This window comes from Pistacia vera, unplaced genomic scaffold (assembly GCF_008641045.1).
Source record: "Pistacia vera cultivar Batoury unplaced genomic scaffold, PisVer_v2 Contig453, whole genome shotgun sequence".
Classification (NCBI taxonomy): domain Eukaryota; kingdom Viridiplantae; phylum Streptophyta; class Magnoliopsida; order Sapindales; family Anacardiaceae; genus Pistacia; species Pistacia vera.
The window spans coordinates 33425-51640 of record NW_022196283.1 but is presented as its reverse complement, the minus strand read 5'-3'; the positions used below and the strand labels follow the sequence as shown (position 1 = coordinate 51640).

The following is an 18216-nucleotide window of genomic DNA, read 5'->3' as shown; positions in this document are numbered from 1 at the left end:
ATTGTGTAATTAAATTTATTAAGGTTGTTGCCTGTATTTAATTTTAATATTAAAATTAAAATTAGTGAGATTATATTTAAATATGCGTTCACATATATTTAAATGAATTATTATTAATTGAATGTTAATAGATATATATATATATATATATACACCATAAAAGGGTGTTTGGTTGCAAGGACAGATTAATATGTGAATCTATGGCTATTCCCAATGGGATTAGGTTTTTAATTAAGTGACACAATATAAGTGAAACTTAATTAAAACAAATGAAGTGAATTATTCATTCATTGAATAAAACAAAACCCTAGCCACCCTCACTCTCCTTCTCATGTTTTCATAGAGTAAATCAAAAGAACTTTTATTCTTTTGATTTTACTTGATTCTTGAAGCCTTCACTTGGTCTAGCAAAACACTTGTCGGTTCTCCAGATTATCTTCATGTGAATCAACGTTCAAGCAATTCTACATTGAATCGGAAGTGAGATCAAATCAGAGACGTTTGAAGGAGCCTCCAAACGTACGTAAGTAAATTTGAACCTGTATGGATTTACTGTTATATTGATTTTATACATATTTGATTATAAACATGTAAATATTATAATCTATACCCAAATTTTGACTTAAGCAATTGATCGATTTAGTTTTTAAATCTGATTTTTTCGCTGCGTATATCCTATTAATTGCTAACAGTGGTATCAGAGCTTTGGGTACCAGATTATAATGTTTAAACGTTGATTGATAACATGTTATTGCATATATTGATTATTTTTACATCTGTAAAATTCTGCAATCTGCATGATTTGATTGATAAAATGTTAATCAATGTGTTGATGAATGACTGGTTGGTTGATATCCTGGTCGTATGCTAATGCATTTGATTCGATTCATAATTGCAAAAAATTACAAAATGTGAACTGTACGTTCATAGATTTGTAGCTCTCACCGCAGTGAAATAAAGCTTCGCCAAGGTGAACACAAGATCGTGGCTTCTGGCCATGGCAAAATAACACTTTGTCGTGACACAATGTGAAAAAGTAGATCTCGCTGCGGCGAAATAAAACTTCGCCACAGCAAGATGCATTTCGGAATCTTGGAGTTATCTGGTGGTTGAATCTCACCACAACGAAATAAAAACTTCATCGTGGCGACTGTGTGCTATTTGTTCTTCACTGCGGCGAAGAATTTTCTCTGCCATGGCGAGATAGCTGTTGGACCAGTTTGTGTTTTTCGCACAAGGACCAAACTATAGTTTTTCAAAACCTTTAAAGCCAATAAATATTCTGCACATTTAAGAGGGTAATTTAATAATTTCACCCACCCAATTCAAAATTGACTGTTTAGAATGTATGCAATGTTTTTGTTTGATTATTGCATGGTGTCTGGTACATGAGTCTTAGACCTATTGTTTAATTTTTATTTTGGGCTTATTTGTCATTTTTAAATAAATAAGACCTGCGTGTCCTGCCTCTCTCTAATATCTCCATGTATTTCTTTTCTCATCTCACTCCTCTCGTATGTAACGTGAGGTTTCTATTTTATTAATGTAAATTAAAATAGGATTTCGCTTTGTAAAATCTTTGTAATGATCGTGATGAAGAAACGAAGGAGCAATGAAGAGGAATAACTATGAGACCCAAGTTTTATCTTTTAAACCCTAGGTTGGCCTACCAATTCCTCTAGGCTCGAGGAAATCGGTTTTAGTAGGCCATGTACCGACACATTTAATTTTTGTTTAGAATGCATGCTAAGGTTGAATAGTTAATAACATGCTGATCAATGACATTCTAATAAAGATAATATATTGGTGAGACGTAAATTAAAAACCCTCAAGTAAAGGATATTAAGTCAGTAATTAAAACGCCTTCCATCACCATGACTTTAATCAAACCATTGTTCGTTGGAACCTTGTTCGCCAAAGTGAAGGGTACACTTCTGCCAGTGGGAGGTTAAAGCTCATTGAAGTTTTTCTTAATGGTGATGGGTCGACTTAAATGATATGTTTTGCTTGTTCGCCAAAGTGAAGGTTGATAAGCATATCATTGGCATAGTAGAGAAGTACACTTTTTGTGTGTACATGACATGTAATGTCCATTCTACTGATACTGAGAATCACACTTGAGGACAATGGCTTCAATCATCGTATTATGTGATTGACTTGTTGGCTTACTTCGCATTTGAGGTTGGTAGTGGGAGCTATCAACTGATGCGGATTAAGTTTCTTAGCCTACCTAATCAATCCATTTTGGCTTGTTCGCCAAAGCGAAGGTTTGAAATGGGCTAGATGGGATCTCAGTCCACTACGAAGGCCAATGGGCTTTCCCTAGTTAATAGTGAGAGCTATTGGCTTGAGGAAAAAAGTGGGAGCATTTTTTTAATAAAAGACCTTATTAAATAATAAGAAATATTGTAATAACTTTTACTTTTCTGCATTTCTAGATTCACTAAAATGAGCAATACCAACCTACAATCGATAATCGAAAAGGAAAACAGGCTGGATGGATCCAATTTCTTGAACTAGTATCGAAATCTTGGATGTACTAAAGTTTGAAAAGATATTGGGTGTCCTTGACAAGTCTTATATGGCTGAGTTTGATCATGATGCCACTCAGGAAGTAAAGGACACTTACCAAAAGTTCCTTGATGATGTTGATAATGTTCAATGCATTATGCTAGCATCGATGACACTTGAGCTGCAAAAGCAGCATGAGAATATGGACGTTGCTTCCATGATTCTGCACCTCAAGAAGCTTTTCGAAGGAAATGCTCGTCATGAGAGGTATAAGGTGTCGAGTGCATTGTTTAGGAGTCGTATGACTGAGGGAGCCCAAGGTGTCTATATATGGACTCAAGCAAGGTTCGAAGAGCTAGAACATTCGTTTCGATGAGGTTATAAAAGAATTCGGTTTTATCAAGAACGAAGATGAGTCATGTGTTTACAAAAAAGTAAGTGGGAGTGCAATGGCATTCTTTCTGTTGTATGTCGATGACATACTTCTGATCGGGAATGATATACCGAACTTGTAGTTGGTAAAGACTTGGTTATCCAAGTGCTTCTCCATGAAGGACTTAGGAAAAGCAGCCTACATCCTTGGAATAAAGATATACCGAGATAAATCACGTAGGTTGCTTAGCCTAAGTCAAAGTACATATATAGACAATTTACTAAAGAGATTCAGTATGGAAGAATCCAAGAAGGGATTTCTTCCGATGTCACATGGTGTCTATCTCTCTAAAGATATGTGTCCTAAACACACGAAGAGAGAAAGAGAATGAAAAGGATCTCATATGCGTCAGCAATTGGATCTATCATGTATGTCATGTTATGTACTCGGGTTAATATCTCATGTGCATTCAGCACTTGTAGTAGATACTAATAGAATCCAGGTGGCGTCACTAGATAGCTGTCAAAAACATCCTTAAGTACCTGAAAGGACATAGGATATGTTCTTGGTTTATGAAAGGGAATATGAGCTCACTAGAAGAGGATACAGTGATGCTAATTTTCAAATGGAAAAAGATGATTATCGCTCGCAATCTGGGTTTTTATTTTGTCTCAATGGGGTTATAGTGAGCTGGAAAAGCTCCAAGCAAAGCGATATAGTAGACTCTACAATAGAGACTGAGTATATCGCATTATCATATGTGGCCAAGGAGGCAGTTTGGATTAAGAAGTTTTTCACTGAACTTGGTGAGGTCTCCATGATTGTTGATCCAATAGACACCTATTGTGACAACAATAGAGCAATAGCTTAAGCAAAAGAACCACGATCTCACCAGAAGTCCAGACACATACTTAGACGATTTCATCTCATCAGAGAAATGGTTGAGAGAAAAGATATTCAAATTAGTAAAGTGCATAATGACGACAATCTCACCGATCCACTGTCGCAACAGAAGCATGAAAAACACTTAAGGTCATTCAGTATTAAATACATGAATGATTGGCTGTAGTGCAAGTGCGAGATTGTTAGATAGGTGCCCTAAACCTAATCAATTATTGTAAATTTGACTCTTTGTAATAATGTTTATTTATCAATAAAAAGGTATATTCATCTATACCGTGTATATCATAATTGTGTGTATAGATATATGTCCTTAAGATGATAGAACCATGACGAGGGTATCAAGTGTTTCAAACCTTGATAGTGAGAACCCTATGATCACATATGGTGGTCATTCTAGAAATGTTCGTAGCCCTAGTATTATTCTGATCAAGGATACAGATAATACGGTAAGGTTATCATAGTGTTGAATGACCCTGTTGAAAGACAGTGACTTATCTCACTTGTCAATGTTGTTTGCTGACAATCTGTTGCAACTTATGGGTGTTTGCTAGAGGCAAGTTCGCTGGACAGACCCACCAGAGGATTCTATATGGATGGTAACCCCAGTTTCTATAGAATAAATCCTCTAACGAATGGTGGTGCATGTAATCCTTAGAGTTGAGATCACCGGAACACCTTGTGCACCAATTGGTGTAGTTTGAAACTAGCCCAACGTAGTTCTATTCAGAGCTATCAATACGGTAGTGATTGGCTACATCAAGGATTGTATCGAGACTATGGTGGATCGAAAAAGGATTCATCACTCCCGAGTACGGAAAAAGTTATCTCACTGCACAATTCAATAAATGGAAATGTTACCAAATTTGTGGCCACGGTGAGATTGAGTTGTTGCTCAATCCAATTTATTAATCTGATCATTGGTCCAATAACTGAATACGAAGATATCGAGGATAACTGAGGTTGATACTATTTATTTACCTCAGCCTCGATGAGATAACGTATGATGAAAGAATTTGATTGCACGATAACCATATCGTTGATAGGTAGCTATTTCGTTGAATATGAATTTATCGGGTGGCCATGATGTCTTGCTAAGGGCCAATCTTGTTCTGTGTGTAGTGAGACGATTAATTGGTGTTAATCGTGATACTACCCACTACCGATATGAAAAAGAGTCTACGAGTCACACATTTAGAAGATAATTTACGAATCAATTTGTTAAAGGAATATTTTCGTCTTTTAGGACAAAAGGGTATTAATCTCACAATTTAATAAAATTTGCTGAGGTTGTTGTCTATATTTAATTTTAATATTAAAATTAAAATTAGTAAGATTATATTTAAATATGTGTTCGCATGTATTTCAATGAATTATCATTAATTAAATGTTAATATATATTTTTTTTATTTTTTTATTTTAATTATAATTAATAACAATTATATATAAAATTAAAATACCATAAAAGGGTGTTTGGTTACAAGGATGGATATTATGTGAATCCATGACTATTCCCAATGGGATTAGGGTTTTAATTAAGTGACACAATATAAGTGAAACTTAATTAAAACAAATGAAGTGAATTATTCATTCACTGAATAAAACAAAACCCTAGCTACCCTCACTCTCCCTCTCACGTTTTCATAGAGTAAATCAAAAGAATTTTTATTCTTTTGATTTTACTTGATTCTTGAAACCTTCACTTGCTCTAGCAAAACACTTGTCGGTTCTCCGGATTATCTTCATGTGGATCAACGTTCGTGTGATTCTATATTGAATCGGAAGCGAGATCAAATCAAAGACGTTTGAAAGAGCCTCCAAACGTATGTAAGTAAATCTGAACCTGTATGGATTTACTGTTATATTGATTTTATACATATTTGATTATAAACATGTAAACATTATAATCTATACCCAGATTTTGGATTAAGCAATTGATCGGTTTAGTTTTTAAATCTGAATTTTCCGCTGCATATATCCGATTAGTTGCTAACATATAGGAGGATCGTCGATCAAAGCTATTGACGTTAATAGGAGTGTCGCCTTGCACATTAAGCTTTCATAGTATTAATTTTTTTTTTTTTAATCAATAATCGGCATTTGTTGCAACATTCAACCTCTTCCTAAATGTATCATGGCTTTCTACAAATGATTTCAAATTATTTTATCTAATCATTATGATGAGAATTCAAATATGAAGGTTAAAGTATTTAGTCCATCTCTAATATTGGAGATTTGCATTTATTTTATTGGTAAAATTTTGTTTTAAATAACTTCACCTTGGGTTAGAATATTTCACATGCAATTATATAATATTGTTTGCCGATAAAGGAGAACTGTCCACACCTATGCGAAAAAAAAAAAAAAAATAGCGAGTGCGTAACATTTTAATAGTTAAGAATTTTGCAATTAACTAACCTTTTAACTAGTGATCATAGGAGAAGTCGTAGCATTTTTCATGGTCCCAACCTAGGAAAGAAAGGATTACACAAAAAACGTAAAAATAAAAAAAAAGGAAAAAAGGAAAAGCAATAATAAACAAAGAACATTACTTAAGAAATGATGTTTTGCTGACTTTATATATATTCAATCCTATACATTAAATAAAGAGTTCGCAACTAGTGTATTGAATTCTATGAGGGATAAGGCCTAAAAGAGCCTCCAGAAACTTAACTTATTTGTTGCTTTTAATTCCGACATTGTACCAAACGCATGTCATTGCCACCAGTGGCCGACCTAGGATTTTTGCTGAGGGGAGGCCTTCGCGGTTCCGCCATTATTTATCAAACAACTAGTGAAAACTTTAAAAAAATCACCAAACCTTAAGCAAAGGAAATAATACAATATCAATAATCTGAAAGAAAATAATGCAATAACTCAATACTTTACTACTTGAATAAATCTATGAGAAGCAAAATTTTGAGCAAATTATGCTGAAAATAACATCCAATTCACGAGAAAATACAAGAAAATTTTTACATGGAAAAACCTTTTCAATTAAAGAGAGCAAAAGACTACGGGAATCTAACGATCCACTTAAATCTAATATAATTAAAAGAGTTTACAACAATCACAATCCACAAAAAATGTTGTACACAAATTTCTTATTTCTCCTCTTTTTTTCTTTTTTTTTTTTCAATTTTTTTTAATTTTTGACTTTCAAAGATTATAATATAAATTTTCATGATTTTGATCAAACCTAGCATAAGCTAAAGTCAATCAAAACTTAAATTAAGTTAACGTTGCCTTGACTTTTAATATGAATTAATAAAAAAAGGAAAAATTTTCTTAGTATAAACATAGATAATAACTCAAACTTCTTAAATTAAGTCAACGTTGCCTTAATTAGTGAAAGCTTCAACAATTTCAGTCTTCAAAAGTTTTAAGAACGAATAACATAGAGAAAGTGAAAAAGAGAATGAGAGAATAAAGAATTTTAAGAATAAAATCATAAAAAACATGTGAACGTAGTGGAAAGAGTTTTAAACTTTTGATATGAGGTAAGCGTAGAATATATATATTAATAACAAGTTTTTTTATAAGTATGGATATATGTATTATATTTCTAATTATTTATTTTTTTAAAAATATGAAGGTAGGCCTTGATAAATATATTAATAGAATTTTTTTACGGCCTATATAAGCAATTTTTTTTTTTTTTAAATGTGAGGGTAGGCCCAGGTCCGCCCCTGATTGCCACTCGTCTACTCATTACGAGCTGTGTAAGGAACTTGTTTGAAATCGAGAAAAAAACATAGCAACAATGTTTCACGGATTCAAACAAAAATGAGATTCATAACAAATTCTTAAGTCGTTCTAACAAAATAAAATTATGCGAGAATAAGCATCCAAAAAACTATAGACAAATATGACTTGATCTCTACAATAGAAATAAGATTATACTCTAATCAAACGGGAGTGGCCATAGAAGAGTAAATATGCCATGAATACACCAGAAAAAAATTATTAAAAAAAACAAAACAAAACGAACGAAGGAAAGTTTTACTTGACAAACATAGATCTATATTTGAATTGTAAGAAATTTTAATCACTACTATAAATATTGAAGCCAAAGTTCTACGGTATCAAGCTTCCCAATAATAATACTTATGTTAGTGATATAGGATATGCCTATACCTCTCTAAGAAGCACAATAAAATATCCCTATCATATTATTACACGCCAAATTACACGTCGTGATAATTTAGTTCATGAAATGAGCGTACAAATATTTCATTTTGTATATTTATTCTTGACCTAAAAAGGAAAATATATATATAAACACTATTTAAATATATAATAAATTATTTATAATTTGATAATTATTTTCTAACAATATAATAGAAAGTGAAACATATTTTTTAAAGGGTTAAACTTCAAGTTGTATTATAAACATGAACGGACTAAGGATTCCTGGTCTTGTGAAGGATCTTTACTTTCTTTCCATACTTTTTAAGAAATGGGCACGTTAAGGTTGCACATATCAAATATTTTGTGGAAACAATGCAATCGAAAAGGAATGAGGGTACCCATTCCCATTGCCTCACCAAATCCGTGAAGCAAAGAAACCCTACGAGCAACATGAGATTGATTTAGAAAGGTTTTGGAAGCTAGCTATAGCATGTGTGAGGAGCAAGAAACCGAGCTTGACTAGTAATNTATCAGCTCGTTATTGGTCAACTCACAATAGGTCCCGCTTGCCCAACAATGGGTTCTGTCTGACTAAATGCGAGCTGTCACGTCAGTATTAGTAAAAGAAGTTTGTGAGAAATGTTTGTTAGTCTATCTTTATTCTAATTTAATTCAAACGACATGTTGATTTCCTAGTATGACACGATGTCATTTGATACTTGGATGACTTGTTCATATTAGGAACAACATGTCGTATATATATGGAATGACGTTTTCTAGAATATTTTTAACCCCTTAATCTTTCACTAAATATCAACAAAGTAATTTTAGGTTTCTTATTGGACCTAAATGATATTTACCATCGAGAATTTTAAGATTAAAACCTCAAAAAAAAAATATCGAGCATGTTTGGCTTATTATTTCTGCCCATATTCTCAATCTTCTTCTCCAAATAATGTTTGGCACATTATTCCAGAAATATTACCCTATTTTTTTAATTACTTTTAGACCCCATAAGGTTATTAATTTCATCAAATACACCCTAAAAAAAAGTTTAAAAATTATCAAAAACACCCCTGCAACCCATACTTGCTTGATTCCAGCAACCACTGTCGGTGGTAGCCGAAATCTGTACAACGGCCTACCTGCTGACCAGAAATGGCCGGAAGTTCACCGATCTGGCCTTTTCCAGCCAGATCTACCACAGATTTGGCCGTGAACGGCCAAAAAAATGGCCGTCATTGAGGTCAACGACGGCCAAATCTTGGCCATCGTTGACCGAAAACGACAGCCATATCTTTGGCCGTCGCTTTGGCCTTTTCCGGCCGTCGCGGCCACAACAGGCTGTAGATCTGACCTTTTCTGGCCAGATCCGTGGTGGATCTGGCCGGAAAATGCCATAACGACGCGTTACAACACAGATCCGATCAGTCTGTGTCGTAACACGATTTTTCGGCCAGATTCCAACGGTGGTGGTCGGAATCTGGCACTGCAGGTGGTGGGGGTGTTTTTGTCATTTTATATATTAGGGTATTTAATTAAATTAGCAAACCTAGGGGCTTTTTCATAAATTTTTAAATTTTACCTCGTAATGCTCCCCTATCCAACTACCCAATATTATTCCCAAAATCCTATCCAAAATAATAAACCTAATGCACCCAACATTATTCATAAAACCATCTCAATTTGCTTTCAAATCATCTGAATCCTCAACCTTCTTGACGGCCTATGCCTTCCTCAAAGTACTAGTTACTGCAACTTGTCCAGAACATCTTCCTACTTTTTTTCAGAATCTTCAGTGCAATTTTCCCACTATGTATAAAATTTTCTTTGCATTCACCACCCTTTATAAACAAGCAAAACCCACACGGCCAGACCCTCCCACCTTTACCTTCAATTTCTTTTCCATGATAGATCATTCATTCTAAGTTCTAACTAACAAATACACATAACAAGAAGAATAATTAAAAAAAAAAATTTACAAGACATCAAATATCTGAGCCATGGGCGAGGTCACCAACAAATACAAAGAAAAAAGCCAAAGAGATAAGGTCACCCATCGGAAACAGACGACAACATGGAGACTTGGTGAAGGAAGAAGAATGGTGACCGCGACTGGTGACTGCCGACCGTTAAGCAACAGATCGGTGAGCAAAGATCGGCGGCGTGAGCAAAGATCGGTGGCGTGAGCAACGTGAGAAATTTGTGTGGCTACTGGCTGAGGCGTGACCGCGTGACTCCGACGTGAGAAGTGAGAACTGAGAGTGAGAGACAATGAGAGTCCAAGAGAGAGTGAGAGACTGAGACTGAGTCACTGAGACTCTAAGAGTGTGAGAGACTGAGAGTTACTGAGGAGTGTCTGAGTACCGACGCCAGTGCGAGTGAGTCTGAGATCTGTACTGGAGCAGTGGAGCTTTCGAGCTGGAGACTGGAGTAGTGAAGACTGAAGACTGAAGTGAGTGAGTGTTAGACTGTGTTAGGAATTGCAAAATAAAAAACGTAAAATGCAATAATTTTTTTAAAATTTCGGTTCATAAAACCGGTTCCGGGTAACCAGAATTAATTTTGTCAAAAACCGAATCGGATATTTGGTTTTTTTTAATATCCGAATCGAAATCGAACCGAAACCCAAAAAAAATCGAATTTTCAGTCCGATTCGATTTTCAGGTTTTTTTTTCCACCCCTAGTTTAAAAGAGTTATTAACTGCCTCTTTTGATCCTTGATGGGAGGTTAAAGGCAGTTGATGGGAGTTACTTGGTCCCGAGCCTAGCCATATATAAAGATATCATCTTCTCCATCAAAAAGATATCACGAAAATACAAAAAGGAAGAAAAGGTTCTGGAGGAGGCATAGGCTAGAAGACATCTCTCAAACATTCACTCACAAATTATTCACGTTTTAGCTTCTACAACACTTGAACAATATGGCTGGAGGTAAGTGGTTAAATTCTGCGTTATATTACATACGTAATATTCCACAAAATATTTATAATTCAAATAATTGCATAATTAAGAAAAAAAATATTTATTTTTTTAATAATTATAATGTAATTTAAATATAATTTTTACAGGATAAATTAGTCAAGTTAACAAAAATCTAAGGGTACCTTTGTAATTGTGAAGGTCATATACGGTTAATTTCAAATTTAATCGCTCAAACTACCGGCAGGTGGTGTGTATTGTTGCCTGTTGGGGTTAACTGTCCGTTTTTAACAGTGTCATGGGATACATGTGATGTGGCATAAACCCACAAAAACAAAAGATGTGGCACGTTCAAATCAACTTAAAAACAAAAAAACAAAAAAAAATATATATATTTTTATTTCGGTTTAATTAAATTCTAAAACTAATAATTGCAATTACATTTCAAAAGTGTTTATACGATTTACAATAAGTTATTTACGTCTTTTGAAAAAAAAAAAAAAACTAAAAATTTAATCTTCTTCCATGAGCTCTTTTTTAATATATTTAAAGTGTTAAAATTTTAAAATTCACCCTATATAATTTTATAAATTTGACTTTATACTTTGTGGTATATAAAAGCTTCTTATTTTTTTAATTTAAGACTATAAAACTCTTTTTAACTATTTTCAAACTAAATAATAAACTAATTTTTCATAAATGTTATACTTTTATAAGTACTAAATCTTACTCCCTCTGTTTTTTTATAAATATGTTTTGAGGGTGTAAATTTTTTTCAAATTAAATGACGTTGTCTTGTCTCTAACCCACATCTCCATTCTCCACTTTTTTCCATAGCCCACATCTCTTCTCTCTCTCTTTATCTTATCTCTTTCCCTCATCTCCTCTCTTCCACATTTTCCATCACCCACATCTTCTTTTTCTACTCTGCCTCCATCTTCTCTCTCTACTTTTTTCTATAGCCCACATCTCCTTTCTCTTTTTCGCTATCTCTTCCCTATCTCCTCTCTTCCACATTTTCTATCACCAATGTCCCGTTTCTCTCTTTCTCTATTCCACCACTCATCTCCTTTCTCTCTTTATCTACTAAGGTTGTAGAGCCTGCAAAAATGAAGAAATCACCTTTCAATTAAAAGCATGTATGCTATGATCTCTTGTGTACTCTGTAACCTTTCCTTTTTTTTTTTTTTTTTTTTTTAAAGATAAAGTTGCATTTTTGTTTAGGTTATTGAGATTCTCAAACGTGAAGTGGCTGCCCTTGCACACCTGTATATTAACCTTCTCGGTTATGTCATCAACGTCATTCGTAGCTTCTAATGTTGGAAGAACATTTAAATCAATTTCTCCAAGCACACCTATACTATTACATTGTTCGGCCATAGTGAGTGACGAATAAAATCAGAGAGATGAAAGTCAGTAAAAAGAGATAGTCATGGTGAGCAGTGGCGGATCCAGAAAATTTTTTTAGAGTGGGCAAAATAAAAACTAATTATATATTAATATTTTTGTCAATTAATATTTTTGTTAGGGTGGGCCAAAATCCAAAAATGATATATGTTAATATTTAAAAAAAGAAATTTGAGGGTGGACCATGGCCCACCCAAAAATGGGCTGGATCCGCCCCTGATGATGAGGGACGAATAGAATAAAAGAAATGGAAATGAGTGACTAACATAGTAAAAGAAAAGTAAGCAACGAAGATGAACAAAATAAAAGAAATGGAAGTAAGTCAATAATAGGAGAGAGAAAATGACAATATATATATAGTAAAACCTCTTTATAGTGATACTCTATATACGAATAAACTCTACATAGTCATAAAAAATTCAATTCCCAATTTGGGATAGTTATAAATAAGAATAAACTCTATATTGTAATAAGTTATAATATTTTTAATTCTCGTCTTAAGAAAAGTTACCTCCACATAGTAATAATTATCTATATATTACAAAAAAAATATATATGCTATGTTACATTAAAGGTTTAAGATGAATAAAATATTTATCTAAAGTTGTTTGAGATAAATTTTATGCTTTAGAGTTGTTTATACATCTTTTAACTTGCAGGTAGATTACTCGCTAGCATGAATATCTTTTGTTGAATTATATTTCTAGTTTCTCAAGTATGTTTATAACTTCTTGGCACAAACTTTTTGTATTTCTGTACTATTATCCTTATGATTATTTCTTTGTCTTCTTGTCTACTTGTAGTATGATTTCTTCTTTAGTTAAAGCTACATGACTTATTGCTCATTAGATGATTCAGAAAGATAATATATCCATTGATTAGTGTAATGAAGTTGTCGAATCTTCACTAAATCTATAATGACTCTTTGATTCTCCTCATCCACTTCATTTGTAACTTGCAATTCGTCGCCATTGGAGATCCTATTTGATAATGATTAAAACAATTAGCAATAATATGTGGTTCACATCAATTTGCTACATAATTTTCTAATGATTAAAAACATAGGCAATAGTGGTTTCACATCATTTGCTACATAATTTTGTAATGATTAAAATAATTGGCAATAGTTTTGGCTTCACATCAATTTGCACCATGCAGTAATTGCATTTACAATTCCATCAATGACCCTTATCTTTGCTAGTTTCAAGATACGATCTTCTGTCCGTTTCAAAATAAGCAATTAAAGCGTTGAATTGAAATCTTAATAGTATCAAACTTAATTGAAATCCTAATACTGTAATATTAAAACATGAATTATAAATAAATGTTTGTTACCAAACCTCTATTAAATTATAACCTCCTCATAATAATAAAATTATTATCACACCATATAACTATGAAGAGGTTTTATTAATATATATTATATATATATATATATATATATATTATATAATATAATATATATATATATATATTATGTTAAATTATTTAAATAATTCATTAAGAGCATCTCCAAATGACTTTTATATGACTCAAACTCTTTATTATAAAGAGTTTATCCATAAAAAATAGTCCAACAGACTCTTTATCTTTAAAATATACATTAAAGAGTGAGTTTACTCTTCACATTTAGAGAGTCAAATTTCAATCTCTATCTTAATTTTAATTAATAAACTACAAATTCCTATGTATTTTATTATTATTATTCTCTCCCATTAAGTTTTTTCTTAAAAATAAAGCATCTTATTAAATTTAAAAAGTCTATTGGATTTGAATAAAAATTGTATTCTTATATTTAAAATTAATGAAGATACTCTTCAAATACTGCCCCATTGAAGATGCTCTTATGTGTGCAACGGAAAAAACAAAGTTTTTCCTACCCGCAAAATCAGAAGAAAAAGTCAAATTAGAGAGACATGAAATTGTTTCATTAAAAGTTATGTAGAAACTTAAAACGTCATTTATATTGACACGGAGGGGTAATATATATGTCACAGATATCTTTGGTCACAAAAATATAATAATGAAGAATAGAGATTGAACAAACAACTCGTAGGAACCTTTAGCTTAAACTAGATATTACTATTTACTAGTCAACATAAGAGAACACAGCATCTACGTTGCAGAGTCTTATCATATGTTGGTATGATAAAATTATCACAAATGAATAAATTAAAAAAAAAAATTTTCCAAAATTGACATTTAGATAAAATAAATATAATACATATATAACTACATTTTATTCATTAATAAGATAAATAGAAAAAGAAATGTGCAATATATAGACATGATTCTAATGTGGTAAAATAGATTTTCCAAACTTGATCAACATTAAGAATTAATGCCCTCAACACATCTAATAGAATGAAAAAAGTATTTCTTGATAGCATGGAAAAGGAAAACCACATTTGATACCTCTACATTTGAATTTATATGTTTTATTATTCTAGCGTTCAACCATGACGTGGACACTCAAAAGTAGAGTATCCTGAGAACCAAACATGGAGACTAATTTCAAACTTAAGATACAAGGTAAATCTCGGTACATTCCATAACAACCGCATATGCTAAGGTTGTACTAAGGTTTAATTCCACTCTTTTCTGGAACAGTAAATGTGCTTCTTACTCAATTAAACATTCGATTCAGGTCACATTCACCAATACAGAGGTTACCTCTACCAATAGCACACTGCATATTTTCTAACTAAAAGTTTCCTATTGCTTCACTTACAGAGAGAAGAAATGAAAATTAAAGGGGGAATATCTGAATACATGGAGACTATGCTTTACACCATAAAAATCAGCCCTAAATCTTGCCCACTACAAAGGCCAGCATAATTTGCTTATTCTTCAACGGTTAGTGATTCTGCAGCTGCGAAATCACCAAAGAAACTTTACTTCAAGTTAAAAACAGATGACAGCAATAAAAGCAAACAACGTATGCAATAAAGCTCACCTAAATAATGCTGAATTAGTGTAATTATAACCAAAACAAGGAGCCATTTGAAAGCAAAGACAATGAGCAATGACTTTTGACTTATTTCTAAAGATAATATGTATTTGTTAAACTTCATATTGTTTGCAGTCATGCAAATGAAACAAAGAATTGCCCACTTTCTTCTAATCATACTAATACAGAATCCAAGATTCTACTCCATGTAGTCCATACACCTATCTTATATATCCATTCTCAACCAGACTAACCCATTTAAGCGGACCCTTCATTCAGACCTCCACAATGGCCCCTCATATTCAAACTTATAAGGTAGTGAAACTTTGAAAAAGAATGTACTTCTAAGGTGTCGGTAAAGTTTAGTTAGTGATTAATGTTATGAAATAAACTTTCAAACAAAGTCTCAACAACAATAAAACATTAGGAACATGATAAAAGAAAAGCTACCTGAGCTATCATCATGGTGATCCTTCTGATGATTCTCTATGCACTTCAGGAGATACTTGAAGGTCTCGATCTCACAAGGAATTGTGAGGCCACCACAATGATCAAACCCAAACTCTTCTTCAGCCTTCTCCAAGAGAAGCTTAAACACAGAGTGGCTAAGATAGCTGGTGGGAATTATAAACCTCCGAAGCTCCAGCCCCACGTAAACCGCCAAATAGCCTTTAGGAACATCAGGTGGTGGTTCAGGGCTATGGCAGCTATCCTCATCTGAATCACAATACATAACATTTGTCAGCATTTTATTAATTGCCGGTGAAATTTCCCCACCACTTGGACTAGAATGAGAGTTGCTTGACTTGGGGCTAAGAGTAACAGATTGCCACTTTTGGAGGATTTCCTTCAGCTTAACAATCTGTCGTATTCCTGTCAACTTGGCGCCACCATGGTCATTCATTGCTAAATGTTTAACCACAACAGTGAAATGAAACCTAGGATTCAATTCAGAGTGTTTGATTGCAGACAAAGTCTCATCAGACCTTCCACTACACATACACATAAAAACACAGCTTTAGTTTAAACTAACGAATCATAAAATCTCAAAAATTTACCCCAGTCAATCCTTTCTATTAAAGATTCACAGGCTGAGTCAATCCAAGATAATTTTACAGTAAAAAAATTCCCTTATATCTATCTCTTTTTTCACTGAATTATTTACCAATTTAATCCGATAAATCTTTTTCCTGAAATTTTATCTAAGGTTTAAATTTTGTTTATCCCAAAACTCTCTGCTAATTTCAAAGAAATTATATTTCTATCTTATTTCAATGATCAATAATAGATTTCTTTCATATAATTCCAAATAATTTATCTGCAGTAGTGAAATTAAAAAAAGAAAATTAAAAGAATTTTCAAATTTCCTGCATTTCAATATATGCCCCACAAATTATTATAAAAATGTTAAAACTTTTAATATGAAGACAAACATGTCACTTTCAAATAAATTATGGGCTTCCATTTACACATATAATATAAAACAAAAGAGCTTATAAACTCAGAATCAGATATCAGGGTAATATCGTTTAGATCTCCACCATTTCGGATCCAAAATATTCATTCAAAACAAAAGAAGAATTCGCATCACAACATTAAATAGTACCTGACAGAGAGTCAGCTGCGAAGACAGAGACGAAACACCATTGGAGCTTCGAAATCTGAACACAGAAGCGAGCTCTCCAAGGAGAGATTGAGATTTTCTTTCAAAAAAATTACAAGTAAAGACTAATCTAATCGCAAAGCGTAAATTCGGAAATAAAGGAACTGTTTTGTTTTATACTCCAATTGATTATCACAGCAAAATTAGTCACACCGAAACTGTCGGAGGAGTCTGTTTTTTATATTTATCTATATCAAACAACCAACGGTTTTCAATTAAAATTAATAAAATAGATAAAGAAATTATGAAAAATAATAAATCTGTTATAAGAAGATTAATGGCAGAAAACCGAATTTATAGCGATGGATTAGCTCAACTTTATACGTGTCGTTATAATTAAGGTGTCCTTACTCCCTCATGCGAATCTCGGTAGGCCCGGCCCGGCCCATATTTTGCTGCTTTTCTTCATTTCGTCTCCACAATTAAATAAAATAAGCATACTTTATTTATTTATATTAATCTATTTGCAAAACAATTTAAGGGATTATTCCATTATTTACGATTATCTCCTTAATTTTAATCAATAAACTGCTAACCAGCCAACTCATAATTTTGACCATTGCCTGTGCTAAATAAAGTTTTCAATTAGGATGTGAAAATAAGGGCATAAGAGGGAAGGAAGACATTTGCAAGTTTTCAGTTGCTGTATTGGAAACGAATATTTGTTTCTAAAGTCTTATTTTTATAGAATGATAAATGTAATTTTTCATATATTTTTTTTTAAATCCCATAACATAAATGTCGTTTTGGATGTTGTAATTAACAGCACTTAAATTCTCAATTTAACCTGTTTCCGCAATTGTATCATTCTCAAATGATATAAAATGACACTGATATACTATTTTTTTTTCCCTTGTTATATTACTATTCTATTGTGACATGATATTATGATGAGCTAATGTACAACAGTACAAGAAATGAGAAATAGATTAGAGTTCAATGAGAAATGTTGTCAATGTATTTTATGTCTAATACACAAATATTAATAAGTAACTGGTATGCCCTTGGATGGACTGAGACCAATCTCTAGATGTTACCTTCAGTGAATTGAAATCAAGAATTTATGGAAAACAATTAGAGCTTTATTAGTATAGACCGAGTAGGTGGTTTTATTTAACATTGCATGGCAAATTTTTGGGCATTGACAACTTATACATAAACCATTTCATGGGATGGACATGGACATAGATTCTGCTGCTTTTATTAGCCTATTTCTGTTACTATAATATGAAAGTAAATATTTAGATATTTGTTTTAGGTTAGTTTAGCTGTTTTTTATTGTCTCATTAAGCATCTTCTCTCATACTTTATTTCCATAAACTAAAAGCCCCTTTTGACCAAGGTTTTATGTTTGAAACT

The 18216-nt window shown here is 32.6% G+C and overlaps 1 protein-coding gene across 1 annotated transcript; it reads right to left on the bottom strand.

Annotated features, from left to right (window-relative positions):
• Window positions 1-14622: 14622 nt before the first annotated feature.
• LOC116144715 (auxin-responsive protein SAUR40-like) lies at window positions 14623-17107 on the bottom strand. Its single transcript, XM_031430155.1, has 3 exons — window positions 16801-17107; window positions 15645-16186; window positions 14623-15116 (listed from the first exon to the last, which is right to left on the bottom strand). Exons 2-3 carry the CDS (start codon window positions 16096-16098, stop codon window positions 15088-15090), a joined length of 483 nt encoding a protein of 160 aa, XP_031286015.1. The 5' UTR covers window positions 16099-16186; window positions 16801-17107; the 3' UTR covers window positions 14623-15087.
• Between the last annotated feature and the right edge of the window lie 1109 nt (window positions 17108-18216).